The sequence below is a fragment of the Trachemys scripta genome, chromosome 8 (genome assembly GCF_013100865.1).
Source record: "Trachemys scripta elegans isolate TJP31775 chromosome 8, CAS_Tse_1.0, whole genome shotgun sequence".
NCBI classification, from domain to species: Eukaryota; Metazoa; Chordata; order Testudines; family Emydidae; genus Trachemys; species Trachemys scripta.
The window spans coordinates 92244650-92272620 of record NC_048305.1 but is presented as its reverse complement, the minus strand read 5'-3'; the positions used below and the strand labels follow the sequence as shown (position 1 = coordinate 92272620).

At 45.0% G+C, this 27971-nt stretch overlaps 1 protein-coding gene across 9 annotated transcripts in view; it reads right to left on the bottom strand.

Annotated features, from left to right (window-relative positions):
- Nucleotides 1-27971, bottom strand: part of DOCK7 (dedicator of cytokinesis 7) — a 155845-nt gene that overhangs the window by 19866 nt on the left and 108008 nt on the right. For 4 of the 9 annotated variants that reach the window (XR_004646968.1, XM_034780462.1, XM_034780466.1 and 1 more), the window contains 15 exons: nucleotides 18976-19145; nucleotides 16757-16911; nucleotides 15513-15695; nucleotides 14729-14864; nucleotides 13382-13478; nucleotides 12932-12949; nucleotides 9553-9649; nucleotides 8490-8624; nucleotides 7370-7522; nucleotides 5607-5765; nucleotides 5190-5290; nucleotides 3813-4005; nucleotides 3144-3287; nucleotides 1828-1959; nucleotides 197-211 (listed from right to left, as the gene is read on the bottom strand). Coding sequence is in view for 8 of the 9 variants with exons in the window: in XM_034780462.1 (XP_034636353.1) it covers nucleotides 197-211; nucleotides 1828-1959; nucleotides 3144-3287; nucleotides 3813-4005; nucleotides 5190-5290; nucleotides 5607-5765; nucleotides 7370-7522; nucleotides 8490-8624; nucleotides 9553-9649; nucleotides 12932-12949; nucleotides 13382-13478; nucleotides 14729-14864; nucleotides 15513-15695; nucleotides 16757-16911; nucleotides 18976-19145 (1888 nt within the window). In the remaining variant the exon portion in view is untranslated. The remainder of the gene's footprint in view (nucleotides 1-196; nucleotides 212-1827; nucleotides 1960-3143; nucleotides 3288-3812; nucleotides 4006-5189; nucleotides 5291-5606; nucleotides 5766-7369; nucleotides 7523-8489; nucleotides 8625-9552; nucleotides 9650-12931; nucleotides 12950-13381; nucleotides 13479-14728; nucleotides 14865-15512; nucleotides 15696-16756; nucleotides 16912-18975; nucleotides 19146-27971) is intronic. The other 5 variants (XM_034780464.1, XM_034780467.1, XM_034780465.1 and 2 more) reach the window with 3 other exon arrangements.

Genomic DNA, 27971 nt, shown 5'->3' with positions numbered 1-27971 from the left:
CCATGCACTACCTGCAGCTTCTTAGAAAGAGTTTCCTACAACTACCACAATCGTTTTATTGATATTTCTTTGGTTAATGAATTCAGTTTAAACAGCAGACAGCAACAGAAATACCCACAACTAGCACATGTGGGCAAAGCATTGGCATGAGTCATCTGATCAATTAGTGTTCTTTACTAACTAAAATATTACCTACCTCCCAGCCAGTACTCTGTATAATAAAAAGTAAAAAGGGCATGTCACAGCAACAACAAAAAAGATGTTTCAAAGGTCAAAACATGACCACTAATGTAAGGTATTATTAATCTGAAATGGTCTCATTGATTATAAGTTACCAGGCACCTACAGTGGCCTATTGTTTCCTTTGGATGAGAAGGACATTACATGATTGATTAGAGAGAGATCAACCACTTTTTTGTCCTTTATTAGTCTGTTTATCATGTCTGGTTAATATCAGGAATTCTGGCACAGCCATGCCGCAAGTTATGTGGAGAGAGCAGGGCCAGATCCTCAGCGGGTGTAAATCAGGACAGTCGGTGGAGCTATGCAGATATCCATCCACTGAAGAGATGGCCCAGCTTATACTTTTATATAAGTGTAATTAAACGAATGGTCACACATCATACCAGGCTATGTGAGGGCTGCATACTAAACCATCGTATTGATATTTGTTTTAGAATTGGCTGCTGAGTTCTTACGCTCCCTCACAGAAAAGAACAAGTGCTGTGGGCCAATCCTGTAAGGTAACAAGCACCTCCATCTCCCATTGAGCTGAGGTCCACTGAGCTCAGTGGGAGTTGAGACCTTTCAGCATCTTCCAAGAAGTGCTCAGCACCTCACAGGATGGGTCCCACATGGCTGCTCTGACCCTGCAAGATGCTGAGTGTCTCCTATGTGGTGCCTTCAAATCCCACTGAGCATAGGCCTCAGTTCAGGAAATCTTCCCAGTTCAGGACAACTTTTAAGCACATGATTAAAAAGTTAAGCATGTGTTTACATGGGGGCCACAGTTTTTACAATGAGCCCACTCGGAAGTGAGCTTAGTGATTAGCAGCCTATGGCCTGATTTTACATCACTGCCTTCAGTCGGAGCAGGATTGGCTATAAGGTAGCTAATAGTGCACGGAAAAGAGCAGGAGATTGCACAGTGTATTTAGCTGAGACTATTGCTTTGCTAATAACACAGCCCAGCTACCTCATTCCTAAGTGTTTGCTTTTTCAATGACATGGATAATGTTGTCTGACTTTTAGTTATACTGGTGGATACAATTTTAAGGATTTTTTTTGAAATAATAGGTGTATTCAGAATGAAATCTAATTTCAGAGGCAGGGAAACAAGGATATTTTGATTTGCTTTTACATTTTTGTTTAACAAAAAAAAGATTTTGGTGACGTTCAAAATAGCTCAAGAAGCCTACGAAGAGCTAAATAAAACCCAAACATTTCTTAATGTTATTTAGCAAGCTAAATGTAACAAACCTTTTTTCCTAGCATGCAAACATATTTTAAAGTAACACCTGAAATTATACATCTATAAACTAGTAAGCACAATGCAACTGACAGATTTCTTATTAACTCCTCATCATTTTTGTTATTTACACGAAAAGTTTGTATGTGCAGACTTGACATCCTTGTATGATTATACAGGTCCCGAGAGTCAATGCTCATTAGCGATCCTTGCATTTACTGTGGACCATCATTTTGATGTTATTCGTATAATCTGATTGAAATGGCTCTCCTTGATAGTTAGCTTTTGGTGGAAAACAACACTAAAACATTTCAAATATCTTCACAGTTCATACTGCAGCTGGAGATTAAAATCATTACCTGATGAACAATTTTGCTGAATGCTTCTTGGAGTTTACCATGAATTGTGGACAGTTTCTTGGCATCTCTGTTAGCTTCATGAATAGGAATAAGGACTTTGTAAACCTCGTTAACTGCTTCATACATGCCAGCCTACAAAAATAATACGTATCAGATGGATCTTTCTATCAATTCAACAGGAAAAGTAAAGAAATACACCTGGTACATAATACATGCTCACAGTACTTCAGTAACTAAGATTACAACATTGAAGTGGTTGTTTATATGCTTACATTTATTGTAATTTAATCAGGAATTTTTTTTAGAAGAGGTATCAAATCCTCAGTAATTCATAGAACCAAAAGCACATATAGTAACACATTTCTATTTATTTTTAATAAACTTATTTATTAATGAAGAGGGGAGAGGCTGAACCAAATATTAAACAAGTCAATAGGAATAGTATCTACATCTGAGTGCACAGTATGGCCCATTAGGTTTAGTGTGACTTGCGTCTATGTAACTTGTATCCTGCATTCTCAAACTCCATGAGATGGGACTTTGAAGTGTCTCCCTGAAGTGTGTCTGCCAAGTAGCACCATTTGTCCTCTCACCCATGGTGATCTGACTAGGGTTCCACCCGTCACAGATGGATTTAGAAAGATCTGCAGAGGCACTATGCCTCCCTACTCCCTCATAGCTTTGCCAGTCCATTGCAGGAAATGTGCTGCTAGGCTCTGTCTGTTGCCACAGGGAATTCCAAATCATGTTGTGGTAAATAATTACCTTGTCCTTAAAAGCCTTTCTCTGAGGGGTACTTTGCTACCATTCCGTTATCATCCCAACCTCTGCCCATTCCTAGCACCAGCCTGAACTACCCACAGACCACATACCCTGCCTAGCAATCCCTGGAGGGAAATCTGTGGTATGAGGACAGGGAGGCCACAAAGATACCACTCACCAGCTGTGTGCACCAGTCCCCTCTACTTAAAGGGGTGGAAGGAACTACATGGTCTTTAACTAATAATGTAGAGATAATATTTGTCTTTTACTAATGGTGAATTAGAACTAGAATTAGAACTTCCCAACTAACTAAAACACAATTACCTGAAATGCTGAAATGGAAACAAACCCACAAAACCCCCTCAGTGATAGGCTATGGTTGATTACAGGGGCGAACTGAGCTGCCCAGGAGAAAAAATGCTACCAAGGCCATAAAAATAAACCAAGTGATCTGGGAGAACTGTACAGTTTCATTTACAAAACATTTTCCTGAATATTGCCCAGCACTATGAGCGTTGCTGAAGTAGATATATAGAGAGATTAAAATCTTCTACCATGGAGAAAGATGCTGCAGCCTGTTCCAGCAATCCCACCAGACCTGCTTCTGTAAAATACTTCCCAGAACAGATACCTTCTTCATCTGGTGAGACAACATCATCAGAAACTGCGGATTCTTCCAAAACATTTGAAGATATGTTCTAAGGAGACACAATTTAGATAGAGTTGAAAAGTTTTATTTAAGCAACTACATTGAATACTCCAAAAGATACAGTTAATCTGATACTGGGACAAAGAGCTTTATTCAGTTTTTACTCAGGCAACGTCCTCTTTGAAAGAGGCAAATTTCAAGCACTTTTCATTTCACCACAGGCCCTGATCCAGCAGAGCACTTACACATATGCTTAACTTTAAGCCAGTGGGACTACTCACATGCTGAAAACTAAGCATGACCTTACATGCTTTCCTGGATTGAAGCCTGATTCTCTTTGTCACAACCTAATCACAAGAATAGTTTTCAACAACTGTTTCAGAAAAGTTATATCCTGTCTGGAATAGCAAAATCGTATTAGATGAAGCTGTTTTCAGGACTGCTTCTTGAAAATGCTTCTTAACACTGCCAACTTTGATTTGTACTTAGTACTTTTATTATTGCTTTGTATCTCAGTATTAGATGGTAGAAAACCAAAATGTACAATTTGGGGAGGACGGAAGCACATTCCTACCTGAAATGTTACACACCCTACCGGAAGGTATTTTCGATCCTCAAGCATGCTTAAATATTCAGCCACAAGGGCTGCCGAGTGGACCAAACACTGGGCAGATTCAGCATGATTGCTCCTTTCAGAATGCTTTCCAGCCATGTTTTGTAACCAGGTCAGTCGCAGATCTGGGGAAGTCTGATAGCCCTTCGCAATTCTAGTTGAAAATAAATGTCTCGCAATTAGTGTTTATTTACTTATATGTATATTTTACAAGTACCTATCCATAGTTCTAGGCTTGAGATGAACAGCTATGAACTAGAGTGAGCTTCCCCCCTCTTCTCTGCCAATGCACTTGGAGCATAACCTGAAATATCCAGACTGATTCAGTCTGGGGCTCCTCCTGAGCAGACACTGCCCAATGGGTTGAACAGTGCTAATTTCTGTGGTGGTTTGTGGGGTGGAAATTGGGATCAGACCCCCAAGTTCACCACTTGTCACCTGATCCAAGATGTGCCTTCTGTGCACCAACCTGCTACAGTGCAGCTGGGGAAAAGGCGCCCTTATCCAGCTCTCTTAACAGCAATCACACTCCCAAAATCTAAGACATTTGGGCCATGTCTCACTGCAGGCTGATCAGACTCGTTCACCAGGCTCCAGGACCTGGCCTGATAGTTTCAAAACAGACTAATAGCAGCCATTTTAGCTGCCTCTTTCTGTCCTGCTTATCACTCCTTTCCTTTTGCCTATTGTTAGCTATGGGCCTGCACCTGGTCCCTCTGCATACACTAGTTGTCTTTTACTTCTGTGGAGCTAGACTGGGTCCTGTATCCCAATACGCCTTGCACTAGTACATGGATCAGAATCTGGAATGGAAAATGTTACCTGATGTTTTTCCTTCCAGGACCGATCTCTCTCCCAGTCTGCCCCACCCATGAGACGTTCTTCAGATATTTCACTGCTGAGGAAGGCTGCATTGCTAATAGCTTTTTATAAGAATTCGGTGTTTCAATGCTATTTTGGAAGCACTAATCTTGAGCATGGGAGGAAAAGGTTTGGTCAAATTCTGGGGCCTGTGGGTGAGTCTCAATGGCCTCCTGTATTTGCAGGAAAAGTGGTGCCACTGAAATATCTCAAACTGGAGGAGAGGTGAGCACCATTTGACCTCTGCATTTAGTGATATTGGCATGCTCAGCACCATGGGGATCATGGTAACACAAGGAAAGCAGTTTTAAATGTAAAAAAGGTGATTGCTACTTTAAAAAAAAAAATCACTACGACAGGGTATTTCAAGTTCTAAAGATGGGAAATACAGCAAGGGCTGTGATACATTCAAATACCACAGCTGAATGTTCAGTGGCATCCACTGGACAACGTCTGCAATAGGCATGTAAACTCTACCTGTACATCAAGTCTATCAGCATTTCTGGATCTTCCTGGTGTTCCTTCATTTTAACCGTATCGGAGAGGATCATATGGAGGTTGAACACAAGATCCTGGACCTGGAATACAGAAGCCGATGTAATGAATTGCCCTCAGGAACCTCACTATACACGAACACATTAGGGCCGCTGCCTACTCTGAATCTTTGTGCATTTGCTCCTTGTTATCAGTGGGAGCTAATCAAAGGCTTGAGTTTTATAGAGCAGCTCATGGATCCCTCTCCAGGAAATGTATCCGACAGCCCTGCTATACGTGGCTTCATCTAAAATCAGCCTGTTTTAAAAACCCAGAATGAGACACGCCCAAAGGCTTCATGAAAATCCAGCCCCTCTTTCCAGCTAAACGTAACTCTTGGCCCGGTGGTATTTCTCTAACCTGATCTGGGAATGTCGTCTCCCGGAGTTCCAGATCTTCTTCAGCGTACGTCAGAATAGTCTTCAGAGAACGTCTCAAAAATTCCTCATTGAAATTCTGGGACGTTCCCACCAGGGACGAGAGGGACATGGTCACCTGCATTTTCACTCTGGCAAAGTTCTGCAACAGAAAAGTTACTCCAATGCAATGATTCCATAGGAATCGTAACTGTTCACTGCAACGCCGGCGCAGTGGCGTTTGCAGCCTTCCACCAGCCATGGACACGGGATAAAAACCAAACATTTAGTAACACGTTCCCTTTCTTAAGGGGGCTGGCCAGCTGAGCAGCCTCAGTTCTTTCCCTGCCTCTGAACAATGCATTTGTTTGGTGTCTCTGTCACTTTGTTTGATGTGTGTCTTTGGCTGGCATATGGCAGGGGTACTTCGCGCCAGACCAGTGTTCTCCAGAGAAGAGCTGTTAGATTTCTCTGCCTCTTCTTGCTCCTCTCTTGAGCATGGTGTATGAAATGACCCGTTGGCCCCTGTGCGTCCCAGTCCCTTTAAAGGAAAAGATTACCCCGTGTGTGCATGACCTTCTATTTCAGGTACCCCATTCTGTGTTGTTTCAGCCCACAGGCCAAATCCTCAGCAAGAGGGTAGAGAGAGGCATTGTAGTTTCAGTTGACAGAGTCCTGTGATAGCAACTAAGTGAGCTTCAGTTCCCTTCCCCTTTTTGCTCTCAATTTGAGAGCATCTGAGCCCAGAAGGCTGTGCACGCTTCAGTCTCTGCTGTTCACAAACAGCAAAGATTTTACCACAAGATGAAAGAAGATCTAATCTCAGCTGCAGGAACTCTGTGATGAAACACAAGGTGTTTGGGGTGTGCTTTGTAAGATTGCAGCAGTGGCGCTGTTAAAACATTTAATAGTAAAGTGAACATTGGGAGCTCTCTTTGTAATGTAAAGTGCATATGGGGAGAATCAGGCTGAGATCCAATTAGATTCATACAGAAAACAAAACCAACAGCACCTAATTAGTCTGGATTCATGCAGACCTTTCACAGAGGACACACTTAAGCCTTGTGATGGGACAGCCGAGGGGGCAGGTTGTGGCTGTCTCTTACAGGGGTGTGCAAGGCGGGCAGAGGACAGTTCCTGCAGTGGCCTCAGGGGTGCATGCTGCCCCGGTAAAGGGTACAGAGGCGTAAGGAGCCGGCAGGGCCGCAGAGGAGAATCCCGGCTGTGCTCTCCTAGGAGGTAGTGCAGTGGTGGCATTTCCCAGGAGTGTTGTGTGTCACTGTGCGCTCCTGGCCTAATGTGGCCCCACACCATCTCCCGCAAAGGGCCTGCGCCTAACAGCCCGACCTGGCCCTACAAAAACAGTGAGTAGTAAACAAGAAGTCGTTCAGTTTGAGAAAAATTCTACATTTCAGTGGAGGTCCTCGTCCGTTTTTTTTTAATAAGTCCCTATAAAATGACAGAAGAGGCAGCCCGGTCTAGGGGTCAGGGCATCACACTAGAATGCAGGAGGCTGGGGTTCTAATCTCTGCTTTGCCGCTGACCTGACGTGTGACACACAGCAAAGTCACTTCACTGCTTGGTGCCTTTGTTTCCCCCTCCTATTCTTTGCATGTCTTGCCTATTTAGACTGTAAGTTCTTTGGTGCAGAGACTGTCTCTCACCAGTACAGCGCCCCACATCATGGGTCCCTGATTGCCAATGGGGCTTCTAGGTACTACCGGAATATAAGCAAACACCAAATGTTAGCAGCAGCCATATACTTACATTTCCAATCTCGAAGTTCTGCCTCATAAGGAGGTAAAGAGAGGCACTCGCATGGGACCGTATGGTACTAATGCTGCTGCTGCAGTGTCGCAGAAGCCTCAGGCAGAGATCAGCACACTGCTCGGTCTCTTCTTCGAACAGCAGCTCAGGGAACTGTAATGACAGCACATGAGAAAAGTAATTCTGCTGGGGCTGCCAGCATCAACTACTGGATCAAGTTCCGAGGTGAATCTAAGGATTTATCTACGCGGACAATTAAACCGCGGCAAGCTGGGGTGTAACTCTACCATGCACTAGTCTGCGGCGGTCTGTCTGTGTGCATTAACAGTTCATTAGAGTGCTCTGGGCTAGTCCTGTTACAAAGAGGACTAGATCAAAGCACTCAAATGAACTGTTAACACGTGTCAGTCGGATGCACATGGACAGACAGACCACAACTGGCTAGCGGGAGGTTATATTCACACCCCGGCTTGCTGCGGTCTAACTGTTCACGGAGACAAGCCCTAAGTAACATTACAAGGAGTTTATATCGGTGTAAATTACATTTTCTTCCAGTTCTCTCAGTTTCTACGGTAAGCCAGCTTAGACTCCTAGCCTTTCTTACTCAAACTTCATTAGACTCATGGATCAAACTCCAAGGTCCGAGGGTCAAATTCTGTACACTAGGTTGGACTCCATTAAGATATTAACCTCTACATTACCCATGTCAAGAGGGCGTAAATTACATGACGAGGAGCTGGAAGAAGGAGAAGAAAGGTGACGTTACATTAGGATAGAGGGTCCTTGGTGTGCATTACAGCAACATGGGCTCCTTAGGCACTGGTAGGGTGGGGGTAAGTAGCTCTAATAGGTCTCAATGAGTAAGAGAGGCTCTAACTTGCCCATCAGCTCAGTGTGTGTAGAAAAGATGTGATATCATTTTAACAAGCAGCCCAGCAAAACAAATTCATTTTGTCCACAGTAGTCAGACTTGAAGAACAAACAGCCTCCTTTCATTCATCAAACCACACAGCGTAAACACTAACGTTAGGAAGTACAAAACTACAGCCTTGTAGTGACATGACCCAAATACTGAAGAGAAATCCCCACTACATGTGACAGCCCCCTGCAGGACACTCACCTTTGAAACCAGAGCTCTCTGCGTGGCGAAGCAGTGTTGCAGATAAAGTGCACTTTGATTACAGGCCATGCTGTGGAGAAGAACTTTCAGCACCCCACCGAGAATGCTCTCTTTGGATTCCGTCACAGACACAGTCTGTCATCAAAATTAAATCAACAGTCACATGAACAAAGTTAACCCTTCGGCCGATCAGGTGGTGCTACTGTCCTGAATAATCTTCACTGACCTATTACAAATGTGTGAACCTCACAAGTTTCTGAGCCAAATCCTCAACAGGTGGAAATCAGGAGTCTTACTGAAGCCGATTTACACCTTCTGAGGATCTGGCCCTTGAAGCATTATGTATGCGCTAAGCTCTATTACAAGTACTGTTTTAGAAACACACTTTGGCTGGCTCTTGAGTGGGTTTGGAAGGTGGAAGATGTGCCCCGCACAACAGCCAGCCACAACTGGATTCTCTGTGTGAAATTCTGGCTCCACTGAAGTCAACAGAAGATTTGCCATGGACTTCAATGGGGCCACGATTGCTCCCTGCTAACACTTAAACAACCTGACAGACAAAGAGCAACAGGGACATAGTTGCAGAGAGGAGCTCACTGCACCTCCTTATGGGATAGTTCCCGTGGCACCGTCCCCATGTGCCTCTGGGAAGCACAATGCCTCCTGCAGAGCCCTGGGGCAGAATGGCAAACCTGGGAAGGAACTAGCAGGAATTTGTCAGAGGAGGGCAGGACCATGGAATTATGACATTCTGCCAGGCATTATTTATACCTTAAAACACGCAAGCAAATATTTCCGGCATTACACTAATGAGGGCGACAAGCACCTTTACAGAAGGTTGGAGGAATGCTTGTGATTTATGAAACAGACTGTTATAAGGCTTGGGGAAAAAAAATCACTGGGATTTTTTATCTATTCTAGGATCTCACCTCCTGGATCCCCCTTTCTGCTGCAGCAGCAAAGTTTAAATACGAACAGCAGGAGGGCATAGTTTAAGAATCTGAACCACTTAACCTGCTAGCAAATGTTATTCGGACATCTGCAAAATCCCCCTCGTCCTTACCTGGACAACTATTTCTAATGTATCCAAAATAATCAGATTTGCTTCAGTTGCAAGATTTCCATCAATAAGCGCTTCATGTTCTATCTCTGCCCTTGATCTAACAGAAGAAAAGACAGCATTCAAGTTATAGTTAGCTTAAAATTCAGGCCGCCATATTCTGAAGGCTCACCAGTGGGAAAACCTTGTTATAAATGCACACAGTTAGTTACGGACAACACCACAAGACTATCTAAATGCACTAATATATGAAAGAGTACAGAGGGAGGGAGAATGTTTTTTTTAATTAATGTATAAAAAATTCAGTGTGATTTAGGTTTATCATCCTCAGGCTAGGTCATGATTATTTCTTTTCCTTTCATTACTCTAGCAGTAACCCTCTAATAACAGCATAAGCATCAAAGTCCTACTTCAAAGGTGGTTTAATAGCATTGTAAGGCATGCAACAAAAGAAATAAAACACCTTTTATTTTATGTTACAGGATACGAACACAAGATGGTGCTCTATGAGCTAGTATTTTTGCACTGTCTGCACTAGTTTGCAACCTAGTAGCTAGGTTGGGTCCAGTATACTGTATGTAGTATGTATATCTGGTATTTATTCTTTTGCCTCTACATTATATTAAAAGTTTTTAAATATCAGCTTTCCAGAGAAAATCATATGATTGTGCTATTAAATACAATGCACCTGCTTTCCTGGAAAAGCTGACTGTGGCCCCAGTCCTACTCTCACTGGTAGTCCCATGTCTTCAGTGGCACTATTTAACTTCAATAAAATTAGCTGAATTTGGCAAATATCCACTAGTAATTTTAAGTGTGTGATTGTGGCTTGCCTTGCTTGGCTGAGCAGGAAGGTGGGTGGGGAGGGTGCTCCCCTTGCATCCTTGTGTAGGGAAAAGCTACAGTATGGGAAGGACACACAAATGAGCTGGCTGGATGCAGGCAAAATGCACACACGGTCCTTTCAAAGATGCCAGAGCTCCTGCTACAGCACTGGCTCCTCCAGGGCCCTGGGAGCAATTCTACCTAACTCAACCAAATTTTCTCCTGGAGCTCCTGCTGCAGCATGCCTGCTCCATACCCTACCACGGAGGCCGGACTATAAGAGAATACTCTAGTCCTAAATCTCTAGACTATGAAGGCTCTGGATTGAGGCATAGACTGTACCACTATTTAAAGGATATCAATTGCAAAAAGAAGGGCTGGGTGGGATCACTTCACTTGGCTGTACAGAATTCTTTGTATTGAATAATACTCTACGTTCACTTGTGATTATTCTAATGTTAAACTCAAAGTGCCAAATTCTACCCGTAGATGGAGTATGTGCTCACAACTCTCACTGCAACCAGTGGGAGCTGTGCAGAAGAGAGGCCAGATTTGGCTCAGAATAGAATGCACAAGTATGACTTGGAGAGTGGGTTTATGGAATTGTTTTAGCAGATTTTTCTTTTAAGAGAGAAAGTTAAATTATCTTTTGGCTACCATGGTAGTTCCGTTAGAGACTCCAGCTGTTCAACAGGTATGTGAGGCCACTAGCAGGGATAAGAGAGATTGTTTGGGGTACAGTAGCATCAGCAAGATGATGACACACAGCTCTATAAGCCAAATCCGTATCTGGTGTTTTTTTATATCCGCTGCTATGGAATCACATGAGGGAGGAATTTGCTCCCGTGTCTCTATTTCATTGGATCTGACAGTGCAGTTCAGCTTTGCCAATGTCTGGACATGACTGGAGGTTTGGATAAAAGCTACCTGGCCGATGAAACAAGAGGTTACAGTCCTGAGTTGGGGAAAAGCAATTGGCAGGGATGGTAGAGGTGGCATTAGCCCTTTCATTTCCAGGAGCTATGTCTGTCTTTTGTTGTTGGATGCCTGGCTGCTTCTGGATAGCCAGATTGCAGCAGTAGCCAAAAGAGCTTTTTTCCATCTTCATGCAAAGTATTTTTAAGGGACCCATTACCGTAGAATTGAAGTTCCCTTTTGCTAGATGGTTACAGCCTTTCCTTTTGGACAGACCTCACCACAGTCATCCATGCCAATGGACCACCAATGTGTACTCTACTTCAGAGAGAGCTTGGAATCCTCAACCATTGCAGAGTAAGGCTGCTTGCTTATACAGGGGAGTTTCACCCCTGGACCATTTCACACCTTTGCTCCACAGACTGTGCTGGTTTCCCATCCATTTCGGCATGCAGTTCAAGGTGCTGGTTGTGATCTAAAGCCCTTTGCACACAGGAGTCTGCATATCTCCTCGTACTCTTGACAGCTGAGCCAAAAATTCCTATGTCTGAGGGCTGGTGGCTGGGTGTTCTTAGTGAAGGGTCCTTGACTATCTCCTAGATCTAAGTTTGATGGCTTTCAGAATATGTTACAAAGGCTATTTACTCAAGCTTTTCCTGAGAAGTGGGGAGAGTTCTTTGGTTTTTGGAGAGGGTTAGCATGGCTGACTTGTGTCAGTGTAGCTCATTTTGACATGTGTTCAAACACTATATAATAAGTGGATGAAGAGGTATAAGATACACCGCACATATGTAACATTAATTCATTGTGTAGTGTGTGCCTGTCTCTGTGTGTGTATGTATGCACACGCACATGTACACACACACACACACACAAACACACACTTACTTCACATTAACTCTAATTTCTAAAACTCTTGGGTTGAAACATGTCTGCAAAATGCAACAGTGAATCTCCTGGGATTCTATTCAAAGCTTGTTACACAGATATGCTAGGGCCAAACAGTAAAAATACTGCATTTCTGTTGTGCCGGTGGCAAGCGCTCTGGAGATGTCACAGAAGGAGAACTATGTACCCCAACATGCGTCGTTGATTGGATGGGTGCTCTGCAACATGGAGGGGATGAGGCGGAGAATATGGTTGTGTCAAGATCAAAGCACAGGGATCCATGCACAGCAGAAATCCACGGGACCACAAAGGAGGGAAACAGGGTCCAGCCATGTGGAGGGAAGGAGTAGATGCACTGTGGGTGGCTTGGACTTCTGTCCATTTGGGCTCTGCCATTTCCCAGTTCCCTCAGAGCTTCACTTGAGCTGTTTGATGTTCATGGATTCGGGCCAGTCCTTTTGCTGGGCCTTCAGAGTACTATTAAGGGAGAATGGAAGTCTGTGGGTTGCAATTTTAGAAAATGGGAAACGTGCGCAGCAAAACTCACACACCATTCCTGAGCCTTCTAGCAAAAAACAAAGCGAACTTAAAAAGTAATGGGTGTGACAAGCAAAAGGGATTATTTCAGCCAGTTACACACACACACACACACAAAACCCTCTGCCAAGCATCACAAACAGAGCTGCAATGGTTGAGTGTTCAGATGTACAAAATGAAAATTACACAAAAAAGCCACACACCGATGCTACAGTACCTGAGTGGTTTGTGGCTTCTAAAAACACAGCACATGTGGAAAAATAATCAAAGGGATGGATTAGGACAGGAAAGGAAAGCATGCTTGGACAACTCCAGAATGCTCTCATGGAATAAGGGAAAGATGACATGAGACATATATGCTATCTGTAAATATAGCTAATGGATCTTTTCTTTACATTACAACTCACTACAGGAATCTAAAAAGATAATAGAGTTTACTAGTCTTAAGTCTCATTCTGAAATGCTGAGAAAGAAATGGAAAGTGATGCTGTGTCTGTCAGCATTAAAACTATTCCCCTATAATCAGCCTGTCCGAGCTTACGGCCTGATCCTGCTCACACTGAGGACAACTGGACTGTTGCCTTTGGCTTCAATGGGAGCAGAGTCAGGGCTTGAGTTTGTAACGTGACCATGCAGTTATTGATGTAGAAGGATAAGATGGAGTTACTTGTCAAGCTTCTCTGTGTTTTGACGCCAGTGAGTCATATCCTTTCTCCATCTTAGATTCTCTTGACTTCCAAACGCACTCCCAGATGGACTTCTTTCTGTCGGGTAACATCAAATTTGTTTTAAATAAATCAATATTAACTTTTTCCATGTGGCAACCAAAGACTTGGTTGCAAGTAATACGTGACAGACAGCACGAGAAAACTCTATAGTATGCAAAGCCATAACATTTATCTGTCCGTACAGTAGAACCGCAGAGTTACGAACACCTCGGGACAAAACATGGTAGTTGTTCTTTCAAAAGTTTACAACTGAACACTGACAATACAACTTTGAAACTTTACTATGCAGAAGAAAAAAATGCTGCTTTTAACCATCTTAATTTAAATGAAACAAGGACAGAAACAGTTTCCTTACCTTGTCAAATCTTTTTTTTGAAACTTTCCCTTTTTTTTTTAGTAGTTTACATTTAACACATTACTGTATTGTATTTGGGGTTTTTTGTTTGTTTGTTTTTGGGTCTCTGCTGCTGCCTGATTGCGTACTTCCAGTTCGAAATGAGGGGTGTGGTTGACTGGTCAGTTTGTAACTCTGGTGTTTGTAACTGAGGTTCTACTGTGCTTATATGGCCCCCCATTACTGTATTATCTGACACTTCACAATCTTTAATGTATTTATCCTCACACCACCGCTGTGAAGTAGAGAAATACTATTATTCCCATTATACAGATGGGGAACTGAAATACGTAGAGACTAAGTGTCTTGCCAATGTCACACAAGAAGTCTGTGGTGGAACTGGAAATTGACCCTGGTTCTCCTGGGTCTAGTGACCTAGCCACTGGACTAGCGTTCTTCTCATACTCAACAAATACTCTCAATGGGGTGTTAATTCTGACACATGATGGCAATGTAACTACCAAAACTGTTAACTATTTCACTGCTTATCATTTTAGCAGAAACCACCATCCATTCAGGGACTGAGTTTCCACTCTGACCCTTGACATACAGTGACAGGGTGTTGGTTCTGCCTACAAGGTCAGGCTAGCATTCCCAGACACTGCTACAGGAGTGCTCTATAAATGAGACAAGTCTACATATGTAAATAGTTAGGTAACAGATAAAGTGCCTACAGATGGTGCTCACAAATATACAGCATAGTTCCTGGGGTTTATAGGACCAATGAAACTTGTGCACTGCAAACCGCTTCCTCTGTGTAGCTCTTCAGATGGAGCTCTTAACCGATATGCATATCGTCCTGCAGCACTCTACTGGATCTGGGGGCTCCTTGGGGATAGTTTCAAGGGACTCTCATATAGGAAGGTCAGCAGCAACAGGCAAGCTTACTTACCTAGCTGCCCTCTGCTTCTTCGCACCATTTCTTGCCTTGCCCCTATGCTTCCCAAAATAGCTTCTTCAAGTTTTGCTCTCATGTCCTTCGACTTCTTAAATGTCAGACTGTTCATCCTTTCAAACACTTTCTTGCCCTGCAGATTTCAAACCAGAAAAGCACAGATGTTGAGGGAAGCCTCCTTTTACCTGGAATGGACAAGAAGGCTAAATGGATAGAACTCCTATCCCTGGAGACCCTGGAGGATCAGGATGTGCTGTAGGAGATGTCCAGGCCATGATGTCCTCTGCAGGATCTGACAAGCCTGCAGCGGAGAGAGGACAAGGGAGACACGACCAAAGGGAGGACAGAGGACCAACCGGTGACCTGGGAAGCTGCTAAATCTCCACTGCCACTGCAGGAAGTTTTCCCTGACACCTGAGAGTGAGTAAATAGGACTGTCAGCTTCTCTCTGCTCTTACTTCCTGTGGCAGCCTCTGGGGTAATACATTGGGGGAGGCACTCACCTACCTGCCCAGGGGAGTGGCAAGCGGACAGAGTCACTTGGTGGCTGGAAGACGGAGGGAAAGGGAAAGAGGCAGAGGACCGGGGGCTGGTGTGTGTACGGAAAGAGGCACAGCCACCAGGATTTTGCGGGTCAAGAGAGGGTGATCGGTGGAAGGGGGCTCTTTGGCACTGTGTAAGGGATGGCGATGTCTGTCTTTCACTTTGTACCTGGATGCTCGTCTGAATCCCATTCCATGCCTCGAGGGAAGTTGAATGCAACTAACCAATATTTCCGTACCTTGTACTCAAAACAGGAGACGCAGAGATACAGCAAATCCAGCAAGCGATTGAGCTGCAGCACGGAGAGGTCTGTGAACCATTTCTGCAGGACGCTTTCGTCGGCATTCCTGAGAACCCACAAGAGGCAGATCAAGAGGCTCCGGCTGGATTCTGCTGAGAAGGTCGAGTGCTGCCGACCACTCTGAACAGACAGGAGCAATCACTTCAGCCACACTGATTAGTGCCCCAAATACTTTGATAGTCCATTAAAAATAGCTGCATCAGGTAATTACGCTGGGCTAACCAACCATCATCCGTCAGACAAGGGCAGGGGCCAGCAGATTTGCATAAATAATCATTATGAGCTAACGTCTGAATCACCCACATCACCCACAATGACAGAGCCCAGATGACACAAAAGACACTGGAATTCAGCCCTAGCAACACATTTTAAGCTAAATTCAAGTTATGAGAGTGTCCTCCTTTAAGCCCCTTCTCAAGACCCACCTCCACTATGATGCTTTCAATAAATTTCCAGCTAGTTAACGGGCTGGCAAGGGACCTCCATTCATTAGCAGAATTACAGTAGAGAAGAAAAAAAACACCAACAACCTTGAAACCTGCAGATGATGGGTCTGTATAATCTGATGTTCCCTTCATCTCCAGACCATCACCCCCTCCACTGTCTGAGTCATTCAGCCTCTTGGTCTTGGTATCATTAGACTAGAAACTCTACACTGCAGGGGCTGTCCTCTCTTTGTTTGGGTATAGCACCCAGCAAAATGGGGTCCTAAAGGGTCTATGGGTGCTACTGTAATCCAAATAAGGTGAAATCCACCCCTGTGCAGAGGGCCAGCCCAAGGCTCACACCCCACTCAAGCTCCATTTATGACTTGATTAAGTGGGGTTTAAGTGGGGCAGAGGCCTTGAGCTGAGAGCCTTTGCCAAAGGGTGAAGTTCACCTGTAATGACCATAACAGCAGCCATGGTATGGCATTTTCATCAGCTTGCTTTGAGAAGGAGGAACAGACGCTTGGCAAAACTGATCATTCTAACTATGTCCCCTCCCTCCCATCACAAGGACAGGAATAACCTAGTGCAAACATTATCTGTTTCACATCTCCCACCCCTCCCTCCTGCTATGTAACGTGCACAGATACATGCTGACCTCTGTCCCTGCTGTTTTGTGATCATCCCCTTAGGGAATACACATATAAAATATCCGCCTGTTTACACATGCTCCGAGGGGGAATATTTTTGTACCGTTGATGTGAGTAGAAAACTACTGGGTCGGGTGAGCTGGGGGACAGATGTTCCTGCAATGGCCATGGCAACTGTCTGACTTATCATGCTTCCACCTTCGTTTTCATAATCGTCGATGGTGACGCAGCTTGGCCTTCCTCGCTGATTGTGAGTCTCTGCCGAGAAACAGACGCACCTCAGTTAAAGGGCGCATTCAAAGGGCCATTCCTCACAGCTCCTCTCTGTTAGTTTCATTTAACTGTCTGGTAATGGTCACTGAAAAAATTACATTAGACTGGTATTGCTAGCAAATGGGGATTTTCTCTCTCTCACTCTCTCTCTCTCTATATATATATAGTTATGTAAATCAAACATATGAGACTAAGGGGAAATTTTTCAAAAATGTCTAAGGAATTTTGGAGCTTAAGTCCCATTTTTGAAAGTGACTTAGGCACTATGGAGCCCAAGTTTCATTAAAAGTCAATAGGACTTAGGAAACCTAAGTGCCTAAGTCACTTTTGAAAATGGGATATAGACTCTTAAGATAATTAGGTCCTTCTGAAAATTTCCCCCAAAACCTTCACCATGTCATTTAACCTAAAGGGCCGAAATGCTCAAAGAAGTATGCTGTATGTAGGGCCCTACCAAATTCACGGCCATGCAAAACACGTCACAGACCATGAAATCTCGTCTTTTGTGTGCTTTTACCCTATACTATACAGGAGATCAGCATTTCTCAAATGGGAGGTCTCTATCCAAAAGGAGGTTGTGCGGGGTCACAAGGCTATAGTAGGGGGGTTGCACTGACACCTTTATTTCTAAGCTGCCGTCAGTGCTGGGCGGCTGGAGAGTGATGGATGCTGGCTGGCCACCCAGCTCTGAAGGCAGTGCGGCAGCCAACAGCAGCGCAGAATTAAAGGTGGCAATACCATATCATGCCACCCTTATTTCTGCACTTCTGCTGGCAGCGGCACTGCCTTTAGAGCTGGGCTCCCAGCCTGCAGCTGTAGAGCTTCCTACAGCCAGGGGAAGTTCCTGGAAATTGGTCTGCCCAGCCCCTTGGAGTGGCCCCTGCAGGGGAAGAGGAAGTCCCATCCCGCAATAGCCCAGCCAGGACCAGCAGCTGGAGCCTGGCATATGGTAGGAGCCCTTGGCCAGGACATCCCCAACCCTGCCCCTCCCCAGCTCCAGGCCCAGTGTCCTGGTACTCAGAGGTTAAAGGGGCCTTGGTCTGGCTGCAGGTGCCCAGCTCTGAAGGTAGCTCAACTGCCAGCAGCAGTGCAGAAGAAACAGTGGAAATACCACAACCCCCCACAATAGCCCTGTGACCCCCTCAAAAGCCCCTTTAACACCGTGACATTTCAGATTTAAGTATCTGAAACTGAAATTTATGATTTTTTAAATCCTGTGACCGTGAAATTGACCAAAATTGACTGTGAATTTGATAGGGCTCTAGCTATATGCCAGACTATTTCATATCCAGCTTCCCCACCCTGGTCTGAAATAGCCCAAACATTTCGCCCTTCAGGACACTCTTGTCTGGCAAACCGTAGGAGAGCTGCTGAAGAAGAAAACATCAGGTAATGTGTAAAGGAACATGGGATTTTGGTTTTTTGGTGCTGTCTGTTGGTACTATTGTTACATATATGGGGCTGTTGTCTCTTTGATTGGATGTATTTTTAAATACGTATCAGAGAGGCTTAGGGTGTCTAGATAGACACCGCTTCTTTTATTAGTCTAAATAAAATAAATTGTGCCTGCAAAATTTGCATGCGGTAAAATTCTGCATCCACATGGGCAAAAGGACACATGCACAATGAATTACTGGTTTTGTGCAAACAAGTGGACAAATGCAGCTTTTATGCAAGGCAATTTTAAGCATACATTTTGCAGCTGGTAGCTTACTGTGCTCACTAGCTATCTTGCCAATCAATATTGTCTCATTGTTTCCTACACTCCCGGCCACCTTTCTGTAGCCACCAGTGGTCTTTAGTTTTATACGTAGATTTTAAGCTGGAATCGTTCTTTTATTCTCTTGGTATAGCACCTAGTACAATGGATCCTGGTCCTTGACTAGGGCTCTTGGTCACTATGGTAATACAAATAATAAATAAATATTATACTTTGAAAATAGCAACACCACCACAACAGTTTGGTTGCTCACTCCAACAGCACTGACTTAATGCGCTCAAAAGTTGGGAGTAATTCAACATATATGCAAAGCCTGGTGCACAAAATACCTGTAAAATCATATAGCTGAGGCACGGTTTCCATGATCACGCCAATCAGAGGTAGATACAGCATAGCCACCCGGGCCTTTACCTGTGGGTCAGAGTACCGTGGATCGGAGTCGTGACTGGACAGTAAATTGTGTACCATATTGATGACCTTCTTATGCAATCCAAACAAACTGTTAAAAGAGAGTTGAGTCACAGGGATTGGTTAATATCTTGAAAGCAAACAATACTTTGTAACTAAGTACCTTTAAAAAAATCCTGGTTTTTATTTTTCACCTGGCATGCATATACACATATCATTATGCAATATTTCTAAATCTCAGACTCATTTTGGAGACTGGCTTTTATGAATTCACTGGCAGCTAAGTAGTAATTTTAACTGTAGCACAAAGAATGTAAATGAGAAAAACTCCTTCACTGACATACAGGTCTGCAGGTCCTTCAGAACTGATACAATGTGAATGCCCCAGAATCCTTCTATTGAAGAAATCTACTTATGCTACGTTTGATGGATCAGGTCTTGTTTGTAGAATCTCACAAATTTACAACTGGAGAACTAATGGGATCACAACATCACAAGACACAAAAGAAAGGAACCTAAGAAGGGTCAGGGTTTTTAGTTTAGTTAGACTGTTTAAAACTTTGGTTTTTACTAATACCTATTTAACTGAAACTTCTGACAAGCACCTTAGGATAAAAAATTTCTTTATACGAGATTTGAACATGCCTGCCTCTTCAGCTGAAAAAAACTTTTCCCCAGTTCTCTGGTCCTCCAAGGAGTCATCTAGCAAAAAAAAAAAAAGGTGCTTGCTAACTTGAAACTGGAAAGTCTTTGAGATGTGTGGTCCCGATCTGTATTCCACATGTGGGGGCACATGGGTACCATGTGCCGGAGCCCAGGAATTCTAACAAGCAGTGTCTGGTGGCCCACCCATACACAGTAGTTCTCTTTGTGCTCCAGACTGAGGGCATAAGAAGTGGTGCAGGCCAATGCCTCTCCAGTTTCTTTTCTTACAGTGAATCCAGAAAGATCCGAAGCAGAGGGGATGGAGGGTAGGTAGTGGAACCCAGATAGGGACCACACATCTTGAAGAACTTCCAGTTACAGGTAAGTAACCTCCATTTCTTCTTCAAGTGCTGGTCCCTATATGTATTCCACACATGGGTGACTGACAAGAAGTCTTCAGACTGGAGAAGAGTGTGAGGAAGCTGGCAAGAAAGACGTCCAAAGGACTGCATCTGCATCGGAGGCTTGAACGATAGCACGTACTATTTTGTGAATGTGCAATTGGAATTCCAGATAGCCGCTCTGCATACATCCAGTAACCGTTCTTCCTGCAGTGATGCTGTAGAGGCAGCTTGAGCTCTGGTGGAATGTGCCCTTCCCCCGTCAGGTGAAGCAATATATGCTAATTGATTGCAGACAATGATGCATCCAGAAATCTATTTAAAGATTCTCTGAGAGGATATAGCTGGTCCTCACGACCTTTCCGCTAGGTCAAGAAATGGCCTAGGAGACTTTCGGATAGATTTGGTTCTCTGCAAGTAGAATGCTAAGGTATGTCTGATGTCAAGGGAATGAGGTTCTCTCTCCTCAGCAGAGACATAGGGTTTTGGGAAGAAAACAGGTAAGTGACACGGAATTCCAGAAGAACCTTGGGGAGGTTATCGAAAAGAGACCTTTTCCTTGTGAAAAACAGTATATGGTTGAAAGAAGAACAGGAGTACTTGTGGCACCTTAGAGACTAACAAATTTATTTGAGCATAAGCTTTCGTGGGCTACATCCCACTTCTTCGGATGCATGGATGTAGCCCACGAAAGCTTATGCTCAAATAAATTTGTTAGTTTCTAAGGTGCCACAAGTACTCCTTGTGACAGTGTACCCCATAAGGCTTTATGGGGAGGGGGTGCTTATAAATGTATGTATGACATAACTGGAATATGTTTTGTGCTGCCTGTGCCATGTAACATATCTCCGTAAGGGTTATGGTCTACTATATCTATTCATCCTATTTGTACATATATATCATTTTCTACTCGAGGTTAAGAATATGGGCTGTATGCTTGCCTGATTTCTAAGTAAGCTTTGTGAGGCATTTGGTCAGCTTCTTTAGGAAGGAATTTGCCAGGTTAAGTACCTGATCAGGAGACACTTAGGGAACAATGCATCTTGGAATGCTCCAATCCACATGAGAAGTCTTCCTGGAGACATGCAAGATGCCATGTGGACAATGGCGTTGGCCTGCAAAGACTGAGTCACGCAGGGGCATGTGACTTGCCCAGGTGACTCCAAAACTCCATCTTGGAGCTGGGCTTTGCATAGGAGGGAGGTCTCCACCCACAAGAGAGAGTCTACTTAAACCTGTGGGAGACCCCTCCATTTTGTCTTCAGCTGGCTAAAGAAGGAGCCTCTCAAACCCCCCCCCTCCCCCGAGGATACTTGAAGGAGACTGAAACAAAGGACAGTAACTACAGGGGGTGTGAGTGATTGCTGGACCCAGGCTAAAAGGAGCTTAGCCTGTAAAAGGGAGCACTCTGGAACTGGTGAGGAAATTATCTGTATTCAGTTTGATTAGGCATAGATCTGCGCATTTTATTTTATTTTGCTTGGTGACTTACTTTGTTCTGTCTGTTACTACTTTGAACCACTTAAATCCTACTGTCTGTATTTAATAAAATCACTTTTTATTTAGTAATTTACTCAGAGTATGTATTAATACCTGGGGGAGCAAACAACTGTGCATATCTCTCTATCAGTGTTATAGAGGGCGAACAATTTATGAGTTTGCCCTGCATAAGCTTTATACAGGGTAAAACAGATTTATCTGGGTTTAGACCCCATTGGGAGTTGGGCATCTGAGTGCTAAAGACAAGCACGCTACTGCGAGCTGTTTTCAGGTAAACTTGCAGCTTTGGGACAAGTGATTCAGACCCTGGATCTGTGTCTGGAGCCAAACAGGAGTGTCTGGCTCAGCAAGACAGGGTGCTGGAGTCCTGAGCTGGCAGGGAAAACAGAAGCAGGGGTAGTCTTTGCACATCGGGTGGCAGCTCCCAAGGGGGTTTCTGTGATCCAACCCGTCACACTCCTGTTCTTTTTGCGGATACAGACTAACACGGCAGCTACTCTGAAACCGAGTATATGGTTGGTCTGCCATGAGGGCTCACATCTCACTCACCCTTCCGGCTGAGGTAACAGCCACTCAGAATGCAATCTTCATGGACAGGTGGGACATGGAACTTCTTGCCCAGGGTTCAAATGGTGGCCCAGGGAGTGCTGATAGTACGAACTGAGGTCCCACTGAGGTGTAGGTTTGACAATTGGTGAAAAGGTCCTAACTACGCTTTTCATAAATCTCACTGTAATAGGGTGAGTAAAGATGGAATGTCCATCTACTAGCGGAAGGAAGGCACTGATCACTGCTAGATGGACCCGCAGTGAGAGCAAATGGAAAGACGTGAATGTTTTAAAAACGGAAGGTAATCTAAAACAACTGGGATACTTCCAGAATTTGGAGACAGCTGCTTATGCTGAACCCAAGTAGAAAAACGTCTCCATTTAGCTAGGCAGCAGGTTCTAGTTGAGTCTTCTCTACATTGAGAAAGAATAGCTTGGATGGATGCTAAGCAAGAGCATCCTAGTTCTGATGCCCATCCAAACACCAGGCCATTAGGTGGAGTAGTTCTGGATTGGGGTCTCTGATTCTGACCCCTTCTTGAGTAAGGAGATTCGGGAAGGGGTGGATCCTGGAAGGAGGACAGATTGACATCCTCAGGAGCTCTGTGAAACAAAACTGTCTGGGCCAGTCCTGACAGATCTTTCTCAAGACCTTTGTAACAGGCAAATAGGAGGGAAGGCATGTCTGAGATTGCACGTCCACAGAAAAACACTGCCCTGGGAACCACAACCCTTAGCTCCTCTGGGGCAATACAGAGGAAGCTTCCTGTTCATTTGGGAAGAGATCCTATTGAGGTGCTCCCCAATGAGCAACTATCTTGCTCAGGATAGAGCTGTGTATCTCCCACTTGTGAGCTGCAGAGAAGTGCTTGCTCAGGTTGCCTACTAAGGAGTTTTGGGCCCCTGGAAGGTGTGTGGCTTGGACAGCAATGCAGTTATAAATTATTTACAAAGTATGATAAAAGCTGGAGAAATCGGTGGACACAGGGATTCCTTTTCAGGCCATGCAGTGGTAAGAAGGAACTGAGGAGGCGTCAGCTCACACTGCCTCTAATATCCTCAGTCTGGAGCACAAGGGGAACTACTGTGCAAGTGCGGGCCAACGGACACGGCTTGTTGGAATTTCCAGACTCAGGAGCATGGCGTGCATGCGCAGCCCCTGTGCGGAATACACATAAGGACCAGCACTCAAAGAAGAACAGGAAGATAAGGGTACATATTCCTGATCTTTCTAATTAAAAGATTCCCCAAACAAACAGGAAAAACAAGAGCAAAAGAACCTTTCTGGCCTTTTTTATTCACTGTAAAGATGCAAAAGAGGACACAGTATAATTGTTTTCCCCTTTTGCAGGTCACCAGCAACACATTCCTTTTCCAATATGTAAGTTATTTTTTTCTTTGAACCTCAGGAGAGCCCCACTCTGGTCCCTTCCTTCAACACACTTTGGCAACCTCTGTGGCCTTAGTGAAAAGGAAAGAAATAGGAAAAACCCTTGGGTAGCTCTATAACAACTGCCTGCAGAGCAGATGCAGAACCTCTCTGTCGTCTATAGGCAACAAGCTTGACCCTCCTCAAGGTCCTTTGATCCAATCCATGAAGCAGGAAAGTTTCCATGCTCCACATCTTTGTATTACATGGCCCCCAGGATTTGACCCTTAGGTCTTAAAGTGACCTAGGTATTTCAGGCACCATATACTCTACAGCTATTACAAAGTCAGTGGACCTGGTTACAAAAGGCTACCATTTGTAGATAAACCTTGGATTGTCCACATTTTTAAACAAGTTACAAGAACATACTTAGGGGTGTTACCCCTGGTAGCTTATAGAATAACTGCATTGTAACAGGGTCTTCCAGCTTGGTTATATGTGCAGTGTCACTGGGACCTAACACAACTAGGGAGGAAACACTTAAAGTGTCAGGAAATTACAAACCACGATTAGAAAAAAGCTCTTTGCTATAATTGTAAAGTAACTGCCTTTATGTCCTGTTAGTAAAAGCTGAAGGAAAAACTGCCTTGGAGATCACAGTGTTACCCAGCTTATGCAACACAATCAAACTTTATCTCCGCTCCACCACCACTTTCCATAGTTGGCATGAAGGAGATGGGAGCTGATATTTCCGAGCCATATCAGAGAATAACGAAGAAGATCTATTAGTCTTGCTAGCTGAGCTTGCATTAAGCAGACCTCGCTGCCCACAGCTGGTCTCTTTGCCATCTCAGTCCTAGATTTACCCTATATTCAGGTGTTGCACAGTTGTATTATATGTTCTTTGTTTAATTGGGAGCTGTCCCAGACATTGAGGGCCAGATTCTGATTCCCTTATTTGTGTTCAATAGTACGTACCTTCCTCCACAATTCCACTGAGTCAATAGGACTCTTCAAGGAGGAAGGTGCTACCCAACTTGAGTAAGGGGATCAGAATCTGGCCCTTAGACAATGAGCAACATCACCAACAAAGAAGACATTATGTGCTAAGACAATCCACCCAGGACTTGATTTGTTTGGACTTTCTTCTTCTGTCACCACAGCACACTAGTTGTCTCATCCACCTGTTACGCCTTGTCTTTTAGATTGTAATCTCCTTGGAGCAGGGCATTGATTGTATGTTTGTATAGCTCCTGGCACAATGAGACCCCAGCCTTCGAACACTAACACAATATATGGCAAACAATAATAGTAATAATACATTTAAAAGGTATTACTAAGTCTTTTCTGTACATGAATTATGAAGTTATTCCATGGAAAACACGTATAGTACAATTGAATGCCAACAGCTTGCATACAACAGACAGGATAATGGAACAAACAAGTTAAACAAGTCTAAGTTTCAATAACTTTATGTCATGTACAGAGCTCAGAGGAGAACCCATGAATTTCCTATATAAAAGCAGTTAGCTATGCATCCTTTAATCCTTTCCCACTGCAGGGCAACGCATCTGGGAATAATTCTAAATTATTCCAGAGTACTGTGGCTGAAATAGATAACTTTTTAATGATTAGCGTAGTCTTAAGTCCTGCACTGATAAGCTGTTCAAATCAGGAAATGTCTTACAGGTCAAACCCACAACTGGTGTAATTAGTGTACTCCACTGATGTCAACAGAGCTACGCCAATTTACATCATCTGAGGCTATGGCCCTTAACACTCTCCACAGGAGAGTGGTGGAATGCCGTAATTGCAACGTTGATGGAACTGGGGGAGAGTCCAGATAGTTTAAGCCCTAAAAGGTAGTCGAGTATTAATGGAAGAGGCGCGGGAGTAGGAGCGGTTTGATTGTCAGAGCACCAGTGCGTGAATCTTATGAAGATAGGTGGTACGTGTGGAATGTGTTCTGCTATGTAAAAGTACCCTTTGTACCTGGGCCAATGGGAGCTGCAAAGCCAGCGCTGTGGGCAGAGGCAGCGTGCAGAGATGCCTGGCCATGCCTCCGCATAGCAACTGAGAAAGGGGGATGTCGCCGCTTCCAGGGAGCCCCAAGGTTAGCGCCGCCCAGAGCCCGCCTCATCCCGTCCAGTGTCCCAACCCTCTGCTCCCTTCCTTACCCAAACTCTGCTGCTGCTGTGATGGCCTGAGACTGCCCCAGCAACGGCCGGTGTGCCTGGCGCAGGGGCTGTCTGAGCTGCCCCGGAGCCAGGCGCACTGGCCGCTGCAGAAGTCTCGGAGGTCACAGAAAGTCACAGAATCCGTGACCTCCATGACAAACCCACAGCCTTACTTATGAGGGAAGACTGAAAGTATTGGATTTGTTTAGTCTGGAAAAGAGAAGACTGAGAGGGGACATGATAACAGTTTTCAAGTACATAAAAGGTTGTTACAAGGAGGAGGGAGAAGAATTGTTCCCCTGAACCTCTGAGGATAGGACAAGAAGCAATGGGATTAAATTGCAGCAAGGGAGATTTAGGTTGGACATTAGGAAAAACTTCCTAACTGTCAGGGTGGTTAAGCACTGGAATAAGTTGTCTAGGGAAGTTGTGGAATCTCCATCATTGGAGATTTTTAAAAGCAGGTTAGACAAACACCTGACAATTAGGAAGTTTTTCCTAATGTCCAACCTAAACCTCCCTTGCTGCAATTTAAACCCATTGCTTCTTGTCCTACCCTCAGAGGTTAAGGGGAACAATTCTTCTCCCTCCTCCTTGGATACAGAGGGACCCAGACAAATTAGAGGATTGGGCCAAAAGAAATCTGATGAGGATCAACAAATGCAGAGTCCTGCACTTAGGGACTAGGCAGGAGTTCTGCAAAAAAGGACCTAGGTGTTACAAGAAGCTGGATATGAGTCAACAGTGAACCAGAAGTTGGATATGAGTCAACAGTGTGCCCTTGTTGCCAAGAAGGCTAGCGGCATTTTGGGCTGTATAAGTAGGGGCATTGCCAGCAGATCGAAGGACGTGATCATTCCCCTCTATTCGGCATTGGTGAGGCCTCATCTGGAGTCCTGTGTCTAGTTTTGGGCCCCACACTACAAGAAGGATGTAGAAAAATTGGAAAGAGTCCAGCGGAGAGCAACAAAAATGATTAGGGGCCTGGAGCACATGACTTATGAGGAGAGACTGAGGGAACTGGGATTATTTAGACTGCAGAAGAGAAGAATGAGGGGAGATTTGATAGCTGCTTTCAACTACCTGAAAGGGAGTTCCAAAGAGGATGGATCTAGACTGTTCTCAGTGGTACCAGATGATAGAACAAGGTGTAATGGTCTCAAGTTGCACTGAGGGAGGTTTAGGTTGGATATTAGGAAAAACTTTTTGACTAGGAGATTGGTGAAGCACCTAGGGAGGAGGTGGAATCTCCTTCCTTAGAGGTTTTTAAGGTCAGGCTTGACAAAGCCCTGGCTGGGATGATTTGAGCAGGGGCTTGGACTAGATGACCTCCTGAGGTCCCTTCCAACCCTGATATTCTATGATTCTTTCAGGAATGGTCTAGATAATACTTAGTCCTGTATTGAGTGTAGCGGATTGGACTAGATGACCTCTAGAGGTCTCTTCCAGTCCTATGATTCTATGATTACTGGGCAGTGTAGTGAGTCGGTGTGGCTCCCCTCCTGCCCAGAAGAGGGAGCACCCTTGCAAGCACCGGAGTGGGTGGAGCCACTGCCGCCTGTTCCCGCCCCCCGGAAGTCAAGGGGCGGGAGAGGAAGTATAAAGGCCGGCCGCCAGAGCTCAGTCAGCCACCAGCCACCACAGGGAGCAGACGTGCGGCCAGGAGCTCCCGGCCGGGAGACCTCCGAGGCCCGAGGCCAGGACCCTAACTGGCCAGAGCTGCCCCGGGCCCACTACGAGGAGAAGCCGCCGGAGCCCGTCCGCTCCCGTCGCTGGGAGGAACCCTTGGAATCCCCCCACACTAACCCTGAAGGCGAGACTGCACCAGAACCCCTCCGCCCCCGCTGCTACCCGGAGGAGCCGCCCGAGTGCAGTTGGCCTGATTTCCCGACGGAGCTACCGGACCTGCCACCAAGCCCTGGCCGAGAGGAGCCCATGCAGCTGGACTGGCCCGAGCCCGGTGCGACGAACGAGGTAGGCCCTGAGGGGGAACCTGGAAGTAGCCCGGGGATAGCCGACCCCGGTCAGGCTGCAGACGAATGTGAGTCAATGTCAGTGTGTTTCGGGCAGGATACCCCACTGACCAGCAGCGGTAGTAACCGCTGCTAGGGCCCCGGGCTGGAACGCAGTGGAGTGGGTGGGCCTGCGTTCCCCCCTGTCACCCCCGCTCACAGGTGGCAGGCTTCCCCCTCACCCAACGCTCAGCTATAGGATCCTGGGCGTACCCCAGCCGTTTGCCTGCTTGCTCAGCCCCTGCAACCAAGGGCCTGAGCTATC